Source organism: Macaca fascicularis, chromosome 19 (genome assembly GCF_037993035.2).
Source record: "Macaca fascicularis isolate 582-1 chromosome 19, T2T-MFA8v1.1".
Taxonomy (NCBI): domain Eukaryota; kingdom Metazoa; phylum Chordata; class Mammalia; order Primates; family Cercopithecidae; genus Macaca; species Macaca fascicularis.
In genome coordinates, this window is record NC_088393.1 from 55,805,601 (window position 1) to 55,828,244 (window position 22,644).

The following is a 22,644-nucleotide window of genomic DNA, read 5'->3' on the forward strand; positions in this document are numbered from 1 at the left end:
ACTCTTCTCTGACCCGGCTGAGATTCTGCAGATGCCGCCTCACCTGGCTCTAAGAGGATTGGGGCAGGTGGTGAGTTAGATTAGGTCAAGGCCGGGGAAACCTGCTAGGGAGAAACGCAGGGGCTGAGAGGGAGGGAGAGAGACTAGGGAAGGAGAGGGAAGGGGGAGCACGGGTCTGCACAGGGCAGAGAGAGATAGGAGATGAGTCAGAGGAGGGAAGAGATATGGGAGGAAGGTGTGTCTAAATGGCAAAATAATAAGATCACCCATTTACTCCGAGCTTCCTGAAAGCTAGGCTCTGTGCTGGGCATGTAAATGGCACAGTTCCATGTTGCTACACCCCACACGTATGGAGAAGATGTAGTTGTTACCCAAAGTCTCATAGACATCCAGCTGTCCACAGGTCCTCCTCCAAAGAGTCCAAGAAGCAGATGAGCTTGGTATCACTCGATAGAGTGGAGGGTTTAAGGGCTGTGCTCTTTGGCTGGGTGGACTGGTCCATACTCAGACTGAATCTTTTCAGTCTTCTCAGAAAGGCACTTAAACACCCTGAGGTTTGGTGTAACCCCCCATAGGCAAAGGGATTATAGGCTGCCAGCCTCAAAGGACCTTCTGTAAGGATATTAGAGCGCACAGGACAGCTGCTGTCACATGGCAAGTGACACAGGCCGGGGAGACCCTGTCTGTTCTGGTTTTGAGGGCAGGAGACTCCCATGCCTCAGTTTCCCCTTTTCTTTGCACCTCACTCTCCCTCCCTCCTTCTCTCCCTGTCCCTCAGTCTCTCCCTTTTTCCACCGCTCTGCCTCCCTTGGGACGGTCTCACTGTGGTTTTCTGTGTACATCCCTCTCAGGGTCTCTCTGAGGAGCAGGAGGGTTTTTCATTATATCCCGGCAGTCTGTCCCCACCTCCAACTGCAGCCTGTCACATGTTTCCCCCAAATCCGCACTAATTCTCCCTATGTTTTGCTGAGGCTGGCCTGACCTAAGAGGATTGAAGCATTTGCTAAATGAGACTTGGACAGGGTCAGAAAACTAGCTGTGGGAAGACACAGGGGCCAGGATGGCCGCAAGGTGATGGCAAAAGAAGCAGGAGAGGAGAGGACAGAGGCAAGGGGTGGCATGCTATTGGTGCAAGGACATAGAGACCAAGAACCCAATAGAGACTTTTTGTAGAGCCAGTCATGGTGGCTCACACCTGTAATCCCAGCAGTTTGGGAGGCCAAGGTGAGGGGATCACTTGAACCCAGGAATTCAAGACCAGCCTGGGCAACATGGTGAGACCTTGTTTCTGCAAAAAGTAAAAGGAGATTAGCCAGGCATCGTGGTGTGTGCCTGTGGTCCCAGCTACTCAGAAGGCTGAGGTGGGAGGATCACTTGAGCCTAGGAGGTTGAGGTTGTAGTGAGCTGTGATTGTGTCACTGCACTCTAGCCTGGGCAACAGAGTAAGATTATGTCCAAAAAAAAAAAAAAAAAAAGCCAGGTGTGGTGGCTCATACCTGTAATCCTAGCACTTTGGGAGGCTGAGGCTAGCGGATCAATGAGGCCAGGAGTTCAAGACCAATGTAGCCAACATGGCTAAACCCCGTCTCAACTAAAAATACATAAAATTAGTTGTGCATGGTGGTGCACCCCTGTAAACCCAGTTACTCAGGATGCTGAGGCATAAGAATCACTTGAACCTGGGAGGCAGAGGTTGCAGTGAGCTAAGATGATGCCATTGCACTCCAGCCTGGGCAACAGAGTGAGACTGTCTCCAAAAAAAAAAAAAAAAAAAAAAAAAAAAAAGAAAAAGAAAAACAAAAACCCAAAAAACAAAAGAGTTTGTAGATACAGACTCATACATTAATGAACCCTTGATTTATGACAAAATACAAAACAAATTGCAAGTTCTCAATAAATTGGCAACTGGAAATCCATGAGAAAGGAAAAATCCTTACCTCACATCATACACAATCAATTATACATGTATTAAAGACCTAAATATGAAAGGTAAAACTAAAAATTTAGAGAAAAAAATGGAATACCTTCATCATCATGTGATAATGCAAGATTTCTTTTTCTCCTGTTGGTTACCTGATCTTGGAGAAAGTTTTTTTTTTTTTGGAGATGGAGTCTCACTCTGGCACCCAGGCTGGAGTGCAGTGGCATGATCTTGGCTCACCGCAACCTTCACCTCCTGGGTTCAAGCAAGTCTTCCGCCTCAGCCTCCTGAGTAGCTGGGATTACAGGCATGTGCCATCACACCTGGCTAATTTTTGTACTTTTAGTAGAGGTGAGTTTTCACCATGTTGGCCAGGCTGGTCTCAAACTCCTGGCCTCAAGTGATCCACCTGCCTCAGCCTCCCAAAGTGCTGGGATTACAGGTGTGAGCCACTGTGCCTGGCCTGGAGAAAGATAATTTAGACAAGCCATTAAAAAAAAAAAAGTATTACTCTTAGAAGGAAAAAGTGAGAAAATGGAGCAATTTTCAAAGCAGTAAGCTGGTCACCTCAGACTGGTGCCACCTGTGGGCTTCGTTTCCAATTAGTAACAGTTAGTAACAGAGGTCTTTTAGAAACACCAGCTTTTAGAAGCTTTTCTGTTCAATTTGAAAATACAGATATATTGAGATATTTTGTAAAAGTCATTTTATTTTATTATTTTATATTTTTTGACAAGGTCTCATTCCGTACTCCAGGCTGGAGTACAGTAGTATGATCTCAACTCACTGCAACATCCACCTCCCAGGTTCAAGTGATTCTCCTGCTTTAGCCTCCCGAGTAGCTGGGACTACAGGCACCCACCAGCATGCCTGGCTAGTTATTGTATTTTTTTTTTCTTTTTAGTGAGGATGGGGTTTCACCATGTTGGTTAGGCTGGTTTCAAACTCCTGACTTCAAGTGATCCACCTTCCTTGGCCTCCCAAATTATTGGGATTACAGGCATGAGCCACCTTGCCTGGCCCATTTTAATTTTTATTAATAACTTCATTGCGTTTTACAGCGTTATCAGTCTGCTGCTGACGGAAACGAAAAATTAAGACAAACTGGTCCATAACAATAGGTAATTTGAAAAACAGTGAAATAGACAACATTGAAATCAAGAAATGCTACTAATGAAACAAAATGCAAATAGGAAAGGCGTTTGCAGAACTTTAATTGCCAAGAGAATATAAGAATACATTCAAATAAATGAAGGAAAAGGGGTAAACAAAGAGACACATTATGAGGATTTCTAAGGTTCAGTTAACATGTGAGAGTTTAACCTCTCAAACATCAGGGAAATGGATATTACAACCACAACAAAACCACAAGTCATTGGATCAACCAACATTAAAAGGTCTCACAATCCTAAGTGTTGGGGAAGATGCTGACTAGCAGAAGGGCTGGGAAAAGCCCTTTACAAAGCTCTCAAGCGGCATCCACTAATGCCAAACATCCCAGTGAGCAGTGACTCCAATCCCAGCAGAGAAATGCTCAGGCTCAATTCAAATGAGGGGCAGGCACATCCACAGGCCACCTGTGATGGCTGCACAGTGAAGACAGCAAATGTCCGCCTGCAGCCGGGTGGGTAAAGCGTGGTGCATTCACTGCAGAAAGTCACCAGCAGTGTGGACCAGCCACTCCAGGCCCACTGGGATCTGAAGAACTTTGCAGGCACAGGCCCCCTATAAATCCAGTAATGACCTGGGGCCTGAGTCATTTTCATTCACAGAGCCACATTCCTCTTGGAACAGAGACCCTAAGTCTTTTTGGCCCATAGAGTCATCCCCTTCTTGGTACTGAGAGGTCATGGTGGAGACTGAGGATCCCTCCAAGGGGTCTAGGGGTGGGAGCAGCTCTGTGAATTGAGGGAATAACTGGGTGTCTGGCAAGAAGTCGGAGGCATCGGGGCTCTCAGACCATAAGGGGACTGGGGCTGGGGCTAGGAATGATCCTGGACCTGGGATTGGGGCTGGGACTGAGCCTGGGCCTGGGCCTAAAATCGGGGCTGGGCCTGGAAGTGAGCCTGAGCTTGGCATCTGGCCAGGACTTAAGATGGGACCTGGGCCTCCGAGTCTGCCTGGGCCTGGGATCTGGGCTAGGCCAGGAATCTCGCCTGTGATCGGGCCTGGGCCTGAGATTGGGCCTGGGATCTGGGCTTGGTCTGGGACCTGAGCTGGGCCTGAAATTGGGCCTGGGATTGGGCCAAGGAGTGGGCCTGGAATCTGGGCTGGGCCTGAAATTGGGCCTGGGAGTGGACCAGCGAGTGGGCCTGGGATCTGGGCTGGGCCTGAAATTGGGCCTGGGAGTGGACCAGGCAGTGGGCCTGGAATCTGGGCTGGGCCTGAAATTGGGCCTGGGAGTGGACCAGCGAGTGGGCCTGGGATCTGAGCTGAGCCTGGGATTGGGCCAAGGAGTGGGCCTGGGATCTGGACCCGGCCTGAAATTGGGCCTGAAATTGGGCCTGGGACCTGAGCTGGGCCTCGGATTGGGGCTGGGATCGGGCCAGGGCCTGGACCCAGGACATCTGGGATGCCCTTTTGGGCTCTGCACCCAGGGCCACCCCAGGCCTGGTCGAGGTTGCAGATCGTGGGTTCCGCCGCTGGAAGGATTCCCGAGAGGCCCGGCTGAGGGGCGGAGGCAGCGGCTGCAGGGACTAGGGGCTCAGCGCGGGCGCCTCGGCCTCTCCGCCCAGGGACGCGCTGGGGCTGCTGCTGGAGCCGTCGCTCCCGAGCTAGTTTGGCGCGGCGATTCTTGAACCACACCTGGGGGCAGAGGGGACAGGCAGGAGGTGTGAAGGAGGGCCTCGCGCGGTCGGGTGAGCCGCTTGGGGGCGGGGCCGGCCTCAACCCTCTCCCTGTGTTCACCCCCACCCCGCACCCACCATAAGAGGGACCCCCCCACCCCGGCTCCCAGGCCCGGAGAAGGGAGGGGAGAGGGAGGGGAAAAGAAGGGGAGGAGGGTGGGGTGGGAGGGGTGAAGGGTGGGGTGGGAGGGGAGGAGCGGGGCCTGCTGCCCGGGAGCCCGGGGGGCCAGGGAGGGTTCGAGGGGAGGGACCGCGGGTTCTCAGGGGGGCCTGAGGTCTGGGCACCGGGAGACCTCGTGGGGCACAGCTTGGGCCGATCCTGTGGGCGGGTTTGGGTTGGCAGAGAGTTGGAACAGGACTCGATGCAGCCCGGGTCTACACTGGCGGGACCCCTTGCGTGGCAGGGCAGGAGGTGGTCGGGAGGGCCAGGCCCCGGTGAGTGAGAGATGAAGAGGCTCCTTGGGGTGACTAGGGCGGGAAGAGGGGGGTGGGAGTCAGACCTGCAGTTGGTGCTCCTTGAGGCCGAGTTCCTCCGCCAGTTTCTGTCGCTTGTGGTAGTTCGGGTACTGGTCGTTCTGAAAGTAACTTTCTAGCACTTCCTGCTGGCTTTGAGTGTAGACCGTGCGCTCCTGCCGCTGTCTCCTTGGAGGGTCCGGGGCCAGGGAAGGGCCTGGGGGCGGGAGGGAAACAGGTCAGAGAAGGCCCCAGGGAGCCCCCGGCCCCGCCTAGGGACCCCGTCCCCTGCCCGAGGCCAGGAGCCCGGGCAGTGTGGGCTGGGGCGGCACCGCGGATGGCAGCCTGGTATCCGGACCAGACCTTGCACGTCTCTGGGCCTCAGGGTCCACATCTAGGAAATGGGCATGATAACAGCTCCTGTATTATTAGGGACCCCACAGAAGGGAAGGCAGGCAGCATAGGTGCTGGTTTAATATCTTTCCTTCTGTCTTTTTCTTGGAGAGAGGATCTCGCTCTGTCACCCAGGCTGGAGTGCAGTGATGTGAACACGGCTCAAGGCAGCCTCCACCTCCTGGCCTCAAGCAATCCCCCCGCCTCAGTCTCCCGGGTAGCTGGGACACAGGTGTGCACCACCACCCCTGGGTAACTCGTATTTTTGGTAAAGACGGGTCTCACTGTGTTGGCCCAGCTGGTTTCAGAGTCCTGGGCTCAAGTGATCCTCCCACCGTGGCCTCCCAAAGAGCTGGGATCACAGGCGTGAGACGCTCCGCGCGGCTGCATGGGTTTTCATTTCCCAAACGCCGCTAAGTTCTCCCCTCTCTGCAGGACGGGAAGCCTCCCGCACAGGCCCAGCCCTGCTCTGGCTGCCCAGATCTGCACTCTGCAGCCTCGGCCACAGGATCAGTTCAGACCCCTCACACCCCTGCCCCCGCTCACCTTGGCGATGACCAGGGTCTTGCATCCTGCGTCCTGCTCTGTTCCCAAACACAAGTGTGTACTGACAAGTGCTTGGCTCTTAAATCACTTCTGTGCTGTGCCCACCCTGGCCCACCCTGCCGGGACCCTCCCTTTCCCACCCTGCCCTGCAGTCCCGTCCGCTGGAGGAGCTGAATGATGGATGAATCCTTCATCACTGATCAGGTACTGCCTGCCAAGCTGTGCTAGGAGCTGGGGAACCTCAGTGGGCAACACAGCCTTGGTTTCACCCTCGTGGGCCCAGGCGAGGTGGCATTCCATGCGGGCTTGGGGAGTCAGCATTGTGACCTGTGGTTGGGGTCCCCATCTCAGGAGAGGCACCGCCAGTCAGCCCCCAGGAGTCATCCTTGTTCCTTCCCAGGGCTGGGGCCCCGCATGACCAATGTCAGCGAGTCTACCCACTCCTCCCGGCTCCCGGGCTGCCCGCCTTGTCCAGCCACCATCCCTCCCTCCTGGATGACCCCACAGCCTCCTCTTTGATCCCTTGAGGCCACTCTGGCCCCTACTATCCATTCCAAAAATTGCCCCCCAGGTGCCTATAGGTGTAAGCAGAGCTCGGTACACATTGGTCCTGCTGATAATGGTTTGGTTTCTGTAGTGAATTTGCCTGTGGGGCGAAGTTCTGATGGGCATTTACATAGACCTCTGCTGGTTTCTCCTGGTGAGTAAATGACCTCAGTGCTGGTTTATTCCAGTTTATATACGGGGCTCCCTGTATCAGGAAGGGGCACAGGTCTGATGGACGTGCCCATGGACCGCTGCTGGTCTGCCCTTGTGAGTGAATGAACCTGCTGCTGAAGATACAGGGGACCCATGACCTTGGTCTACAGAAATCAGATCCCTCAGAGATGCATCTTCTCTGTCAGACACCTGGCTGTCCCCATTTCCCCATGGCAGGACCCACATGGATTCGGGGGTTAGAGAGATTGACAAGGCTCATGGTGCAGGGAACTAGAAATGACTCATGCAATCAATTTCAAAATTCAATAAAACGTAGACATTGTTACCACAGGCCTGGCTTATTGTTTTCACCTGCTACTTAGAGTTCTGTTGTAGAAAGCAGCATCCCCAGCAATGATTCCTCATCGCATGTGTTGTCCGGCTTCATCTACAGGACATGCTGGGAACACAGTGGTGACCACGGAGATTTTGCACCATGGCTATTTATTTGGCCAATAAAGACATAAACAGATGAACAAGCTCACTGGTACTATTTTGTGAAAACAGACATTTAAATATAAGCAAGTTCACGGCAGCATGATTCACAATCACCCAAGAGGAGAAAACGCTGAAACATCGATCCACTGATGGATAAACAAAATGCCGTGTGGCCGGGCGCGGTGGCTCATGCCTGTAATCCCAGCACTTTGGGAGGCTGAGGTGGGCGAATCGCTTGAGGTCAGGAGTTTGAGGCCAGCTTGGTCAACAAGGTAAAAACAGGTCTCTGCTAAAAATACAAAAAATTAGCCAAGCGTGGTGGCAGGAGCCTGGAATCCCACCTATTTGTTAGGCTGAGGTAGGAGAATCACTTGAACCCAGGAGGCAGAGGTTGCAGGGAGCTGAGATCGTGCCACTGAACTCCAGCCTGGGTGACAGAGGGAGACTCCACCTCAAAAAACAAAACAAAACAACGCCCCCCCCAAAAAAAAAACCCCACAAAAAATAGAAACCCAAAATGTTCTGTATTCACACAATGGGATAGTACTCAACCACGAAAAGGAATAAAGCTCTGATACATGCTACAACGTGGATGAACCTTGCCAACATGAAGCCAAGTGAAAGAAGCCAGACTGAAAAGCACATATATGATTCTATTTATACGAAGTGTCCAGAATAGGCAAATTCATAGGGACAGAAAGCAGATTAGTGGTTGCTAGGGGTTGGGGAGAAGGGAAAATTGGGACCAACTGGGAATAGCTACGGGGATAGCTCCTGGGCATGGTGAAAAATGTTCTAAAATTGACTGTAGTGATGGAGGCACAACTCTGCAAATAGACTAAAAACCATTTAATTTTTTTTTTTTTTTTTTGAGATGGACTCTTGCTCTATCACCCAGGCTGGAGTGCAGTAGTGGCGTGATCTTGGCTCCCTGCAACCTCACCTCTAGGTTCAAGTGATTCTCCTGCTTCAGCCTTCCGAGTAGCTGGGATTACAGGCGCACACCACCACGCCCAGTCAATTTTATGTATTTTTAGTAGAGACAGGGTTTCACCATGTTGGCCAGGCTGGTCTTGAATGCCTGACTTCAAGTGATCCGCCCACCTCAGCCTCCCGAAGTGCTGGGATTACAGTCGTGAGCCACCGCGCCCGGCCAATTTTCTTATTTTATTTATTTATTTATTGAGACTGAGTCTCGATCTGTCACCTAGACTAAAGTGCAGTGGTGTGATCTTGGCTTACTGCAATCTCTGCCTCTTGGATTCAAGCGATTCTCCTGCCTTAGCCTTCCGAGTGGCTGGAACTACAGGCGCCTGCCACCACACCCGGCTAATTTTTTTTTTTTTTTGTATTTTTAGTAGAGATGGAGTTTCACCATGTGAACTTCTGACCTCAGGTGATCTGTGCACCTTGACCTCCCAAAGTGCTGGGATTACAGGTGTGAGCCACCGTGCCTGCCCTCAATTATTTATTGTAAGACTTATCCTGGGAAAATTCTTGCTCCCCTGTGAATAAGCGCAGATATCAGTGTTCAGTGTAGCATTTCTTTGAAATATCAACTGAGTTAGTTGGATTAACTCACGCCCACAAATTAGAAGATGATTAATTTGTGGCAACCTCAGACTATGGAGTGGTAATAAAAGTTGAAAAAAGGGATGCAGGGGTAACCAATTAGTAACAAATGATGATTTTTTTTTTTTTTTTTTTTTTTTTTTTTTTTTTTGAGACGGAGTCTCACGCTGTTGCCCAGGCTGGAGTGCAGTGGCGCGATCTGGGCTCACTGCAAGCTCCGCCTCCTGGGTTCACGCCATTCTCCTGCCTCAGCCTCCTGAGTAGCTAGGACTACAGGCGCCCGCCACCGCGCCCGGCTAATTTTTTGTATTTTTAGTAGAGACGGGGTTTCACTGTGGTCTCGATCTCCTGACCTTGTGATCCGCCTGCCTCAGCCTCCCAAAGTGCTGGGATTACAGGCTTGAGCCACCGCGCCCGGCCAACAAATGATGATTTTTAACGTATTTTTTGTTTTGTTTGCCTGTTGGATGTCTGCTTGCTGTTTACTGAAATAAATGTGTCTTGAATGCAGACACTTTGTTGGGCTTTTTTTTTTTATTCCTCCCGAATTCCCATGTCTATAATAGGAAAAGCTCAAAGTTGCTGACTAATAATGAACTAAAGGATTGAGTTTGTGTTTTCCATGTCGAATGCTGTCTCAGGCACGTTGTTTATTTTGAAGAATGTATACATTTAATAAGCACATACAAAAATATATACATATTCTACATATATATATTTTCTTTTCTTTCTTTTTTTTTTTTTTGGAGACAGGATCTCACTCTGTCACCCAGGCTGGATTGCACTGGCACGATCTCGGCTCACTGCAACCTCTGCCTCCTTGGCTCAAGCCCTTCTCCCACCTCAGCCTCCCAAGTAGCTGGGAGGACAGGCGCCTGCGCCACCACGCTTGGCTAATTTTTGTATTTTTTGTAGAGACGGGGTTTTGCCATGTTGCCCAGGCTGATCTCTAACTCCTGACCTCAAGTGATCCATCCACGTTGGCCTCCCAAAGTGCTGAGATTAGAGGCATAAGCCACCTTGTCTGGCCCGTAATATATTTGAATGAACAATAAATAACAATGATAAAAACTCCTGCAAAAGTAAGTACCCAGAGATGATGGGGAATGTCTATTTTCTCTATTTCCCGCTGCTTATAATTATGATTTTTTAAGGGACAACCTGGAAAACAAGAAGCATTTCTGGCCTTGAATGCCACCCGAGGGCTCGTCGGCACCCTGCCCACAGAAGTCCCTATGCCTTCTCTCGTCTTGATGTGTCTTCAGGGTTGGACGGAATTTCTGGAGATTCCTCCTGGGCCTTCCCAGGCAATGACCAAATTCCTAGAGTCACGTGGATGGAGGGAGGTCTTCCGGAGCCTGGGGCAAAAGCAACGTAGGTGGGAATGAAGCAGGTGGAAAAGCATGCAGAAGGGATTATGAAATCCATTCTTGGCCAGGCGCAATGACTCACACCTGTAATCCCAGCACTTTGGGAGACTGAGGCTGGAGGATCATCTGAGGTCAGGAGTTCAAGACCAGTCTGGCCAACATGGTGAAACCCCGTCTCTACCAGAAATACAAAAATGAACTGCACATGGTGGAGGGCGCCTGTAGTCCCAGCTACTCGGGAGGCTGAGGCAGGAGAATCGCTTGAACCCGGGAAGCAGAGGCTGCAGTGAGCCGAGATTGTGCCACTGCACTCCAGCCTAGGTGACAGAGTAAGACTCCATCTCAAATAAATAAATAAATAAATAAATAAATAAATAAATAAATCCATTCGTATTTGATTCCTTCAGAACAGAAACAATGGCTCTCTCCTTATCCATCAATTTTTTTTTTTTTTTTTTTTTTTGAGACAGAGTCTCGCTCTGTCACCCAGGCTGGAGTGCAGTGGCAGGATCTTGGCTCACTGCAACCTCCACCTCTTGGGTTCAGGCCCTTCTCTTGCCTCAGCCTCCCGAGTAGCTGGGATTACAGGTGCCTGCCACCACCCCTGGCTAATTTTTCTATTTTTTGTAGAGACGGCATTTCACCATATTGGCCAGATTGGTCTCGAATTCCTGACCTTGTGGTCTGCCTGCCTCTGCTTCCCACAGTGCTGGGATTACAGGCACGCCCGGCCTCCCATCAATTCTTCAGTCTCCTCTTTTACCCTATGCCTGTGGGCTCTGATGGGGTGGACCTCTTGGTGGGGTTGACTCAACTCTGCTCCTGCCCCCAAGAGGCCCACAGACACCTCCCCATCCTCTGCAATGTGAGGGTATGTCTTGGTGCAGGGGCAGGGGGTTCAGGAGGGGCACACGGGCAACAAGGAGTCGTTTGGGCTTTGAAGACAATATTGGGCAGATCAGAGTGAGGGTGATGAAGGTGTGAGGTTGGCTTTTGCTTTCTAGAATCCTGTTGTTCAATGTCTTTCTGCCATTGGGGTTCCTCTCGGTGTCTGGACATTCATTCTTGAAGCACTGTCCTTTCTCTATCTTTTTAAAAAAATTTTATTTTATTTATTTATTTATTTATTTATTTATTTATTTATTTATTGAGACGGGGTCTTGCTCTGTCGTCCAGGCTGGAATGCAGTGGCACAATCTCGGCTCACTACAAGCTCTGCCTCCCAGGTTCACGCCATTCTCCTGCCTCAGCCTCCCGAGTAGCTGGGACTACAGGCGCCTGCCACCATGCCTGGCTAATTTCTTGTATTTTTAGTAGAGACGGAGTTTCACCGTGTTAGCCAGGATGGTCTCGATCTCCTGACCTTGTGATCCACCCGCCTCGGCCTCCCAAAGTGCTGGGATTACAGGTGTGAGCCACCACGCCTGGCCTGCTTTCTAGAATCCTGTTGTTCAATGTCTTTCTGCTATTGGGGTTCCTCTCAGTGTCTGGACATTCATTCTTGAAACACTGTCCTTTCTCTCTTTTTTATTAAATTTTATTTTTTGAGACAGGATCTCTCTCTGTCACCCAGACTGGACTGCAGTGGATTGATCTCGGGTCACTGCAACTTCTGCCTCCCGGGTTCAAGGGATTCTCATGCGTCAGCCTCCAGAGTAGCTGGGATTACAGGTGCCTGCCACTATGCCTGGCTAATTTTTGTCTTTTTAGTAGAGACGGGGTTTCACCATGTTGGCCAGGTTGGTCTCAAACTCCTGACCTCAGGTGATCCACCCGCCTCAGCCTCCCAATGTGCTAAAATTACAGGTGTGAGCCACCGCACCTGGCCAGCCCTGAGTTTAATTTGAATGAATCAATAATATATTAATATATGTTCAATAAGATGTCTTTAAACCGAAACACGCATGAACCAGGGTGAGGTATTGATCGATTGATGACAATAGTGTGAGCAGATCCTTGCAGGACCCCAAATCTGTATTACCCCCGGGAGCAGTGGTTCCTTATTGGCTAAGACCATGTTCATGGCAACTTCATAGAACATAACCAGTAAGAATATTCTGAGAACTGCCTGTATTTATTTATTTATTTTTAATTTATTTTATATATATATATATTTTGAGACGGAGTTTCGCTCTTGTTGCCCAGGCTGGAGTGCAATGGCGCAATCTCAGCTCCCTGCAATCTCTGCCTCCTGGGTTCAAGCAATTCTCCTGCCTCAGCCTCCCAAGTAGCTGGGATTACAGGCACCTGCCACCATGCCTGGCTAATTTTGTTTTTTTTTAGTAGAGATGGGGTTTCTCCATGTTGGTCAGGCTGGTCTTGAACTCCCGACCTCAGGTGATCCGCCCACCTCAGCCTCCCAATGTGCTGGGATTATAGGTGTGAGTCACCCGCACCCGGCCTGAGAACTGCCTGTATTTATTAAGTGCTCTGTACATTCAAGGGACTGACCTAGGCACCTCCAGATAGTTAACGGGTATAGCCCTTGTTCTCATGGAACTCATCCTCCGAGTGGGGGAAGGCAGGTGCTTTACTCAAAGAATCACAGAATAGGCTGCGCGCTATGGCTAATGCCTGTAATCCCAGCACCTTGGGAGGCTGAGGTGGGTGGATTGCTTGAGGCCAGGAGTTCGAGACCAGCCTGGGCAAAATAGCGAGACCTTGTCTCTCTAAAAAATACAAAAAATGGTCAGGCATGGTGACTCATGCCTGTAATCCCAGCACTTTGGGAGGCCGAGCCAGGAGGATCAGTTGAGGTGAGGGTTTCGAGACCAGCCTGGCCAATAGGGTGAAACTCTGTCTTTACTAAAAATACAAAAAATTAGTCGGGCATGGTAGTGTGCGCCTGTAGTCCCAGCTACTTGGGAGGCCAAGGCAGGAGAATTGTTTGAACCCAGGAGGGGAGGTTGCAGTGAGCCGAGATCACACTGAGGCAGAAATTAAAAGAGAGAAACAGAATAAAGCAAAGGTTAAGTGAGAAACACTGCACTTCGGCCTGGGCCACAGAGTGATACTCCATCTCAAAAAATCCCCCCAAAACCAAAAACTAAACAAAAAAGCCTGGGCATGGTGGCTCACATCTGTAATCCTAGTGCTTTGGGGGGCTGAGGTGCGTGGATCACTTGAGGTCAGGAGTTCAAGACCAGCCTGGCCAACATGGTGCAACCCCATCTGTACTAAAAATACAAAAATTAGCTAGGCGTGGTGGCACGTGCCTGTAATCCTAGTTACTCAGGAGGTTGAAGCAGGAGAATGGCTTGAACCCAGGAGGTGGAGGTTGCAGTGAGCCGAGCTCACACCACTGCACTCCAGCCTGGGTGACCGAGTGAGACTCTGTTTCAAAACAAATAAAAACAAAAGCATAAAACAAACAAAAAAACCCTCCCAAAATTAGCCAGGTGGAGTGGTGTGTTCCTGTAGTCCCGGCTGCTTGGGAGGCTGAGGTGGGAGGATCGCTGGAGTCTGGGAGGTTGAGGCTACATTGAGCTGTGCTCTCCACCTGCACTCCAGCCTGGGCAACAGGGTGAGACCCTGTCTCCAAACACAAACAAACAATCCCCCCAAAACCCCACAAGCCCCCCCAAACACAACCCCAAAAAACCACATGCCAAGAATTAATAAATAACTCTGGATGAGAGAATCGGGTCCTTGTAGAGAGGGAAGATACTCCAGAATTGCAGGTGGAGGCACTAGGCGCTCCGGTGACCGTGGCAGTGAGAGCCAAATTGGGAAGACACTTTCCAGGCGCAGGGAGCAAGACCTCTCAGCCTCCAGGTGCCCTCTCCGCCCCTTGGCGTCCCCCCACCCTGCCTGTCTGTCTCCCCCCTTCTCTGTTCCTCAGTTTCCCCTCCTCGTTGCCCCTTGTGGGATCCCAGTGTGTGAGTTGCTGTATGTCTACCGCCTTCCAGGGTCTGACAAGCAGGAGTTTTCATTATATTCTGGGAGTCCGCCCCCCTCCACCCCCAAATCGGATCTAATTCTCTCTGCTCTGCTGAGGCTGGCCGGGCCTAAGAGGATTGGAACATTTGCTAAATGGGACCAGGACAGGGTCAGAGAGGCAGCGATGGGGAGACCCAGGCGCCAGGACGGCCACCAGGGGGCGGCAGAGGACGAGGGAGACCCGAAGACAGAGGGGACAGAGAAGGGCAGGGTGGGGGTGGGGGTGGGGGTGGGGGTGGGCGTGGGGGTGGGGGTGGGTGTGGGGGTGGGGTGGGGGTGGGCGTGGGATGGGGGTTGTGGGCCATGTCGGCGGAGGCAGGGAGTGGACACAGGCATATTCCCTGGCTGTTTAGGGAACCACATTTAAGGGGTTAGAAGGGGGCCAACATTACTGAATTTTTTTTATTTTGAGACGGAGTCCTGCCCTGTCGCCCAGGCTGGAGTGCAGTGGTGTGATCTTGGCTCACTGAAACCTCTGACTCCTGGGTTCAAAGGATTCTCCTGTCTCAGCCTCCCAATAGCTAGGAATATATATATTCCCAGCTAATTTTTGTATTTTAGTAGAGACGGGGTTTCACCATGTTGGCCAGGCTGGTCTTGAACTCCTGACCTCGTGATCCACCCACCTCGGCCTCCCAAAGTGCTGGGATTACAGGCGTGAGCCACCGCGTCCGGCTCAAAATACATTTTAAATAAAATTTAAAATCTTCAAAAGTATTTTTTAATTCCACACTTTTAATTTCTACTTCATGCCAGGCCCAGTGGCTCATGCCTGTAATCCCAGCACTTTGGGAGGCCCAGGCAGGAGGATCACTTGAGATCAGGAGGTTGAGACCAGTCTGGGCAACATAGTGAGACCCTCGTCTCTTCAAAAAAAAAAAAAAAGAAAAAAGAGAAAAAGAAAAAAGGCAGGTGTGGTGGTGTGCACCTGTAGTTCCAGCTACTCAGGAGGCTGAGACGAGAGGATCATTTGAGCCTAGGAGGTTGAGGCTTCAGTGAGCTGTGATTACGTCACTGCACTCCAGCCTGGGCAACAGAGCAAGACTCTGTCTCAAAAAAAAAAAAAAAAGGCCGGGCGCGGTGGCTCAAGCCTGTAATCCCAGCACTTTGGGAGGCAGAGGCGGGTGGATCATGAGGTCAGGAGATCGAGACCATCCTGGCTAACATTGTGAAACCCCGTCTCTACTAAAAATACAAAAAACTAGCTGGGCATGGTGGCGGGCGCCTGTAGTCCCAGCTACTCGGAGGCTGAGGCGGGAGAATGGCGTGAACCCAGGAGGCGGAGCTTGCAGTGAGCCGAGCTCGCGCCACTGCACTCCAGCCTGGGCGACACAGCGAGACTCCGTCTCAAAAAAAAAAAAAAAAAAAGTAAAAAGAAATAATTTCCAATACAGTAAGTAGCAATAGATATATAGTCAATATCAACAAAAGCTCTTTGAGCCATTAGTTACTTTAAATTTCAAGAGCTGGAGAGGACCCTGCGGTGTTTATTTGGGACTTGGGGCAAGTCTTTATTTTTTTATTATTATTTTTTTTTGAGACGGAGTCTCGCTCTGTCGCCCAGGCTGGAGTGCAGTGGCCGGATCTCAGCTCACTGCAAGCTCTGCCTCCCGGGTTCACGCCATTCTCCTGCCTCAGCCTCCCGAGTAGCTGGGACTACAGGCGCCCGCCACCTCGCCTGGCTAGTTTTTTGTATTTTTTTTTTTTTTTTTTTTTTTTTGTTGAGACAGAGTCTTGCTTTGTCGCCCAGCCTGGAGTGCAGTGGCCGGATCTCAGCTCACTGCAAGCTCCGCCTCCCGGGTTCACGCCATTCTCCTGCCTCAGCCTCCTGAGTAGCTGGGACTACAGGCGCCCGCCACCTCGCCCGGCTAGGTTTTTGTATTTTTTAGTAGAGACGGGGTTTCACCGTGTTAGCCAGGATGGTCTCGATCTCCTGACCTTGTGATCCGCCCGTCTCGGCCTCCCAAAGTGCTGGGATTACAGGCTTGAGCCACCGCGCCCGGCCCGTTTTTTGTATTTTTTAGTAGAGACGGGGTTTCACCGTGTTAGCCAGGATAGTCTCGATCTCCTGACCTCGTGATCCACCCGTCTCGGCCTCCCAAAGTGCTGGGATTACAGGCTTGAGCCACCGCGCCCGGCCAAGTCTTTAAATTTAGACTCTGGGTCATGTGTAGCAGGGTAGTTGAGGGCACAGTTTTGAGAGGCAAACATGGCTGGCTCCAAATATTGTTTGTTTATGTATTTATATATATATATATATTGAGACAGGGTCTTGCTCTGTTGCCCAGGCTGGCATGCAGTAGTGTGATCAGTCTCGGCTCACTGCAATCTCTGCTTCCCGGGTTCCAGCGATTCTCATGCCTCAGCCTCCTGAGTAGCTGGGATTATAGGTGCGCACCACCATGCAGCTAATGTTTTGTATTTTCAGTGGAGATGGGGTTTTGCCATGTGGGCCAGGCTGGTCTCGAACTCCTGAGCTCAAGCGATCCTGCCACCTTGGCTTCCCGAAGTGCTGGGATTACAGGTGTGAACCATTGCGCCTGACCTTCTTTTTAATTTTTTAAAATTATTTTTTTGGCCTCCTCCCCCTTCTAATATATTTTATTTTGTAGAGATAGGGTCTCCCTATGTTGCCTAGGCCGGCCTCAGTCTCTAATCCATAGCCTCAAATGATCCTCCCGCCTTGGCCTCCCAAACCAAGGTTTTTTTTTTTTTTTTTTTTTTTTTTTTGAGATGGTGTCTCGCTGTGTCGCCCAGGCTGGAGTGCAGTGGCGCGATCTTGGCTCACTGCAAGCTCCGCCTCCCGGGTTCACGCCATTCTCCTGCCTCAGCCTCCCGAGTAGCTGGGACTACAGGCGCCCGCCACCTCGCCCAGCTAATTTTTTGCATTTTTAGTAGAGACGGGGTTTCACCGTGTTAGTCAGGATGGTCTCGATCTCCTGACCTCGTGATCCGCCTGCCTCGGCCTCCCAAAGTGCTGGGATTACAGGCGTGAGCCACCGCGCCCAGCCGGTTTTTTTTTTTTTTTTTTTTGAGAGAGACTCTCGCTCTGTAGTCCAGGCTGGAGTGCAGTGGCACGATCTCGGCTCACTGCTACCTCCGCCTCCTGGTTTCACGCCATTCTCCTGCCTCAGCCTCCCTAGTAGCTGGGCCTATAGGCGCCCGCCACCTCGCCCGGCTAATTTTTTTGTATTTTTTAATAGAGACGGGGTTTCACCGTGTTAGCCAGGATGGTATCGATCTCCTGACCTTGTGATCCGCCCGCCTGGGCCTCCCAAAGTGCTGGGATTACAGGCGTGAGTCACAGCGCCCAGCTGAGACCCTGTCTAAAAAAAAAAAAAAAAAAAAAAAAAAAGAGAATATAGCCAGCCCTCCAGAAGCCAGAGAAGCCCTTCTCATCCCTCAACTCACTCCCTTCCTCCAATGGCAATCGTTATCCTGACTTCCAATAGCATGGTGCCCACGTGCCAGTTTTTATAATTTGTGTAAATGGAATCATACTGTATTCTTCTTTCTCTCTCTCCCTCTCCTACATACTCTCTGTTATGTCTGGCTTCTGTTTTTCGGTGTTATAGTTGTGAGATTCACCCATGTATTGTGTATCTTATCATTTGTTTCTTTTTGTTTATTTATTTATTTTTAATTTTTTATTATACTTTAAGTTCTGGGATACATGTCCAGAACATGCAGGTTTGTTACATAGATATACACGTGCCATGGTGGTTTGCTGCACCCATCAACCCGTCATCTACATTAGATATTTCTCCCAGTGCTATCCCTCCCCTAGCCCCCCATCCCCCAATAGGCCCCGATGTGTGATGTTCCCCTCCCTGTGTCCATGTGTTCTCATTGTTCAGCTCCCACTCATGAGTGAGAACATGCGGTGTTTGGTTTTCTGTTCCTGTGTTAGTTTGCTGAGAATGATGGTTTCCAGCTTCATCCATGTCCCTGCAAAGGACATGAGCTCACCCTTTTTAATGGCTGCATAGTATTCCACGATGTATATGTGCCACATTTTCTTTATCCAGTCTATCATTGATGGATATTTGATAGTCTTGCTCCACCACGCAGGCTGGAGTGCAGTGGTGCGATCTTGGCTCACTGCAACCTCCACCTCCTAGGCTCAAGTGATTCTCCTGTCTCAGCCTCCCGAGTAGCTGGGATTACAGGTACGTGCCACTGAGTCCAGCTAATTTTTGTATTTTTAGTAGAGGTGGGCTTTCACCATGTTGGCGGGGCTGGTCTCAAACTCCTGACCTCAAGTGATCCACCCGCCTCAACCTCCCAAAGTGCTTGGGATTACAGGCATTAGCCACTGCGCTCAGCCTATTTTTGTTATTTTAATGGATTGATACATATATTATTTTGTTTCTTTCTGTTTTATTTTTTTGTTCTTTTGAGCAGGGTCTTGCTCTGTTGCCCAGACTAGAGTGCAGTGGTGCGATCTCGGCTCACTGCAACCTACACCTCCTGAGTTCAAGTGATTCTCATGCCTCAGCCACCTGAGTAGCTGGGACAACAGGCATGCAACACCACGCCCGGCTAATTTTTGCGTTTTTAGTAGAGACAGGTTTCACCAAGTTGGCCAGGCTGGTGTTGAACTTCTGACCTCAAGTGATTCGACTGCCTTGGCCTCCCGAAGTGCTGGGATTACAGGCGTGAGCCTCTGCGCCTGGCTAGTTTTAATGTTTCTTAAGGTAAATGGCAATGGATATAACTGATACAAACAAAAGCTCTTTGGGTATTCAATGATTTTTTTTTTTCTTTTTTTGAGACAAGGTCTCGCCCTGTCACCCAGGTTGGAGTGCAGCGGTGCAATCATGGCTCACTGTAGCCTAAGTCCCTCCAGGCCCAAATGATCTTCCCACCTCAGCCTCTTGAGTAGCTGGGACTACAGGCATGTGCCATCAACCCCAGGTAATTTTTTATGTTTCTTTTTGTAGAGATGGAGTCCTACTATGTTGCCCAGTCTGGTCGTGAACTCCTGGGCTCAAGCGATTCACCTGCCTTGGCCTCCCGGAGTGCTGGGATTACAGCTGTGAGCCACCATGCCCAACTTTTCAATGACTTTTAAGAACATAAAGGGATCCTGAGACCAAGGAGTTTCAGACTTATCTCTGGGCAGGATTGTTCTAAGTGAATGCAGCAGAAAAAAGTATCCAGTCTATTATCGACAGTCATTTGGGAAGCTTTCAGTGTGGGGCTCTTGTGAAGATTGATGCTAGGGACATTATTGTTCTCATCTTTTTGGTGAAACAAGACAGAGTTTCTGTTGGGTATGTACCAAGGAATGAAGGCACTGAGTCATATACTCAACTTTAAAAAATACTGCCAAACCATTTTTCAAAGACAGCTACAGTACTTTGCCCCAGCAGGGTGTGCAAATCCTGAATGCTCCATGTCCTTGTCAACACATGGCATTGTCAGTCTTCCATTTTAGCTGTCCTGGTGGGACGTGGAGTTACCACTATGAGCTTTTCATTTGCCTTTCCCTGTTGATCAATGAATGTGAGCCCTGTGTCATACACTGGTGGATTATTTGCTATTCTCACTTTTGAAATGCCTGTATAAGTCTTCTGCAACCTGGTTGAATATCCAGGCACTGATGTTTTATGACCTCAAAGAGTGGAACAAGGGACATCAGTGTCCCTGCCCTGGGGATCAACCTGGGAGGCCCAAGGCTGGTTCTCAGAGCTGTGGGGTGTGGCACCCACTGGGTCCCAGGTTCCCACCTGAACAGTTGTTCTCACAGGTGAGGCCTGAAAGCTCACAGCCACCTGATGGGGCAGACACACAGATAACTCCGTTCTACAGCAGGGGAGACTGAGCCTGGGAGGGAGGGAGGTGCCCACAGGTCAGGTGGTTGAAGACCTTAAGGACTTCCAGGGGGTCCCAGCTTCTCACACACTGCATGCACCACGGACCTTGGGAACAAGATCTCAGGGAACCATAACCCCATGGAAACTTCCTCCGAGGTGGCTCCTGGTATCATCCCCGCTTTACAGAGGAGGAAACTGAGGCTGAGGGAAGTGAAGTCTCCAGTTCTGTCTCGCACATCAGCGGCAGAGCCAGGGCTGGGCCAGCACCTGCCCCGGAGCCTGTGCCCTCCTGACCACCAGGCGACATGGCTTCTTAGGACACTCACCACAGCCCCACGGAGCTCAGAGGTCCCTTTCTCAGAGGAGGAAACTGAGGCTGAGAGAAGTTTCGTCAATTCCCGAGGTCACACAGGTGATGAGTGGAAGAACCAGGGGTAGAATTTAAATCTCTTTGGCCCCAGAGACCCGCTCTTCATCTTCAAGTCTACCTGGGGTTCCTAGAAGTTGGATGAGGTCAGCTTCCTCCTCTGCTCCCACTCCCACCCCAGGCCACCCCATGCTAGGCCTGGGACACGGGGTTCCCAGGGCTCATTGTGACAGCTTGTCACTGTATCCACTTTGCAGAAGAGGAAACTGAGGCCCAGGAGCCCACATGAAGAGCCCAAGGCCATGCAGTGAGAAAAGAACAGAGTTTAAACCCAAATTCATGTGGCTTCATGCCAGCTCTTGGCAAGACCCTCCCGGCTCAGCCATGTTCAGGGCCCTCCCTTGTCAGCCCCACCAGCCTCTCTCTGCAGCCTTTGTAGGCTCCTCTGTCCGGTGAAGACAAGGAGCTGGGTGGATGCATCCACTACCAGGCATGGGACTTGGTAGAAGCCGGGATTCATGGCACAGTTAGAGCCTGAATGAATTAACTCAGGAACAATATGATTACTGAAGCATCCAGAGATTCAAACACCAGTGCGTAGTCCCATAGTCTGACCTCACAGACCCTTTGTCCTTTTGCAGAAACATCACACCATTTCTCTGTGCCAGTTTCTCTACCTGGTTCTGCCCATCCGTCCATCCATCCATCCATTCATCCATCCATCCATCATCCATCATCCATCCATCCATCATCCATCATCCATCCATCATCCATCCATCCATCCATCCATCCATCCATCCATCCATCCATCATCCATCATCCATCCATCATCCATCCATCCATCCATCCATCCATCCATCCATCATCCATCCATTCATCCATCCATCCATCATCCATCATCCATCCATCATCCATCCATCCATCCATCCATTTCTTTCACATTTATTGAACACACACTTACTACGGTGTGTCTGGGACAGTCCCAGGTACTGGGAATACAGCTGAGAACAAGACAGACAGGGCACCATCCTCCTGACAAGGGCAGACAAGAAACAAGGTGTCAATAAGAGTTTTGCAGAAAACAGGATGAACGTGTTAGGGAGCTAAGGGAGTACAGGCATGAGGAGTCCCCCATCCTGCAGCAGAGCCTGGAGTGCAACTCATTAACAACCTGATCCAAGGATCCTCCAGTATTCCACACATCTTCAGACTGTCCCCAGAATTTAATCCCACTTTATTTTATTTTATTTTACTTTAAGTTCTAGGGTACATGTGCACAACGTGCAGGTTTGTTACATAGGTATACATGTGCCATGTTGGTTTGCTGCACCCATTAATTCGTCATTTACATTAGGTATTTCTCCTAATGCTATTCCTCCCCCTACCCCCGACCCCATGACAGGCCCCTGTGTGTGATGTTCCCCACCCTGTGTCCAGGTGTTCTCATTGTTCAATTCCCACCTACGAGTGAGAACATGTGGTGTTTGGTTTTCTGTCCTTGTGATAGTTTGCTCAGAATGATGGTTTCCAGCTTCATCCATGTCCCTGCAAAGGACATGAACTCATCCTTTTTTATGGCTGCATAGTATTCCATGGTGTATATGTGCCACATTTTCTTAATCTTTAGCCCCACTTTTTCCAACTGCAATCATGTGCATTACAATAAGTCTCAAAATCAGGTAGCATAAGTTCTCCAACTCGTTTTATTTTTCCAAGGCTTCTTTGATTATTCTAAATCACTTATATTTCCATAGCAACTTCAGAATCAGTTTGACAATCAATTTCTACGGAAAAATCCTGAGGAGATTCTGATTGGGATTGCAGTAAATCTAAAGATTAGTTTGAGAAGAATTGACCTCTTAATAATATTGAGTCTTCTAATCCATGAACATGGTATATAGTTCACTACTGACTTAAGTCTCCTTTAATTTCTTCCAGCAGTGCTTTATATTGTTTCAGTAGGACAATGATCTGAAAGAAGAGAAGGCAAGACTTATGGATGGATTGGATGTGAGTGGTGGGGAGAAAGGTGTTGGGGGCCTGGTTGAGTGCCCAGATTTCTGCCTGAGCCACTGGGTGGAGATGAGAAGGAAAGCAACTTGCCTCAGAAGACCTAGCTCAGAGAGGAAGTACTTGGATTTGATTTCAGCTTAATTGATCCCAGGGCCATGTGCAGGACCAGCTGAAAGCCACCTCTCTGTACCCTCGCCCCTGGAAGGAC

At 50.2% G+C, this 22,644-nt stretch overlaps 1 protein-coding gene and 1 long non-coding RNA gene across 3 annotated transcripts in view; one reads left to right on the forward strand and one right to left on the reverse strand.

Moving 5' to 3' along the window:
* Window positions 1-22,644, reverse strand: part of TPRX1 (tetrapeptide repeat homeobox 1) — a 30,018-nt gene that overhangs the window by 5,419 nt on the left and 1,955 nt on the right. Inside the window, exons 2-5 of the mRNA XM_065534689.1 lie at window positions 21,885-22,394; window positions 21,385-21,455; window positions 5,268-5,437; window positions 372-4,726 (exon numbers count right to left, since the gene is read on the reverse strand). Of these exons, the coding sequence (XP_065390761.1) occupies window positions 3,647-4,726; window positions 5,268-5,437; window positions 21,385-21,455; window positions 21,885-21,964 (1,401 nt within the window). The 5' untranslated portion in view covers window positions 21,965-22,394 and the 3' untranslated portion in view covers window positions 372-3,646. The remainder of the gene's footprint in view (window positions 1-371; window positions 4,727-5,267; window positions 5,438-21,384; window positions 21,456-21,884; window positions 22,395-22,644) is intronic.
* On the forward strand, window positions 5,262-9,347 carry LOC135968375 (uncharacterized). Of its 2 annotated transcripts, XR_010583071.1 has the most exons (4): window positions 5,262-5,845; window positions 6,049-6,363; window positions 6,797-6,859; window positions 7,313-9,347. It is a non-coding gene; the product is annotated as an uncharacterized lncRNA (long non-coding RNA). The 2 variants fall into 2 exon arrangements; XR_012427790.1 differs by lacking the exons at window positions 6,797-6,859; window positions 7,313-9,347 and adding an exon at window positions 6,894-7,203.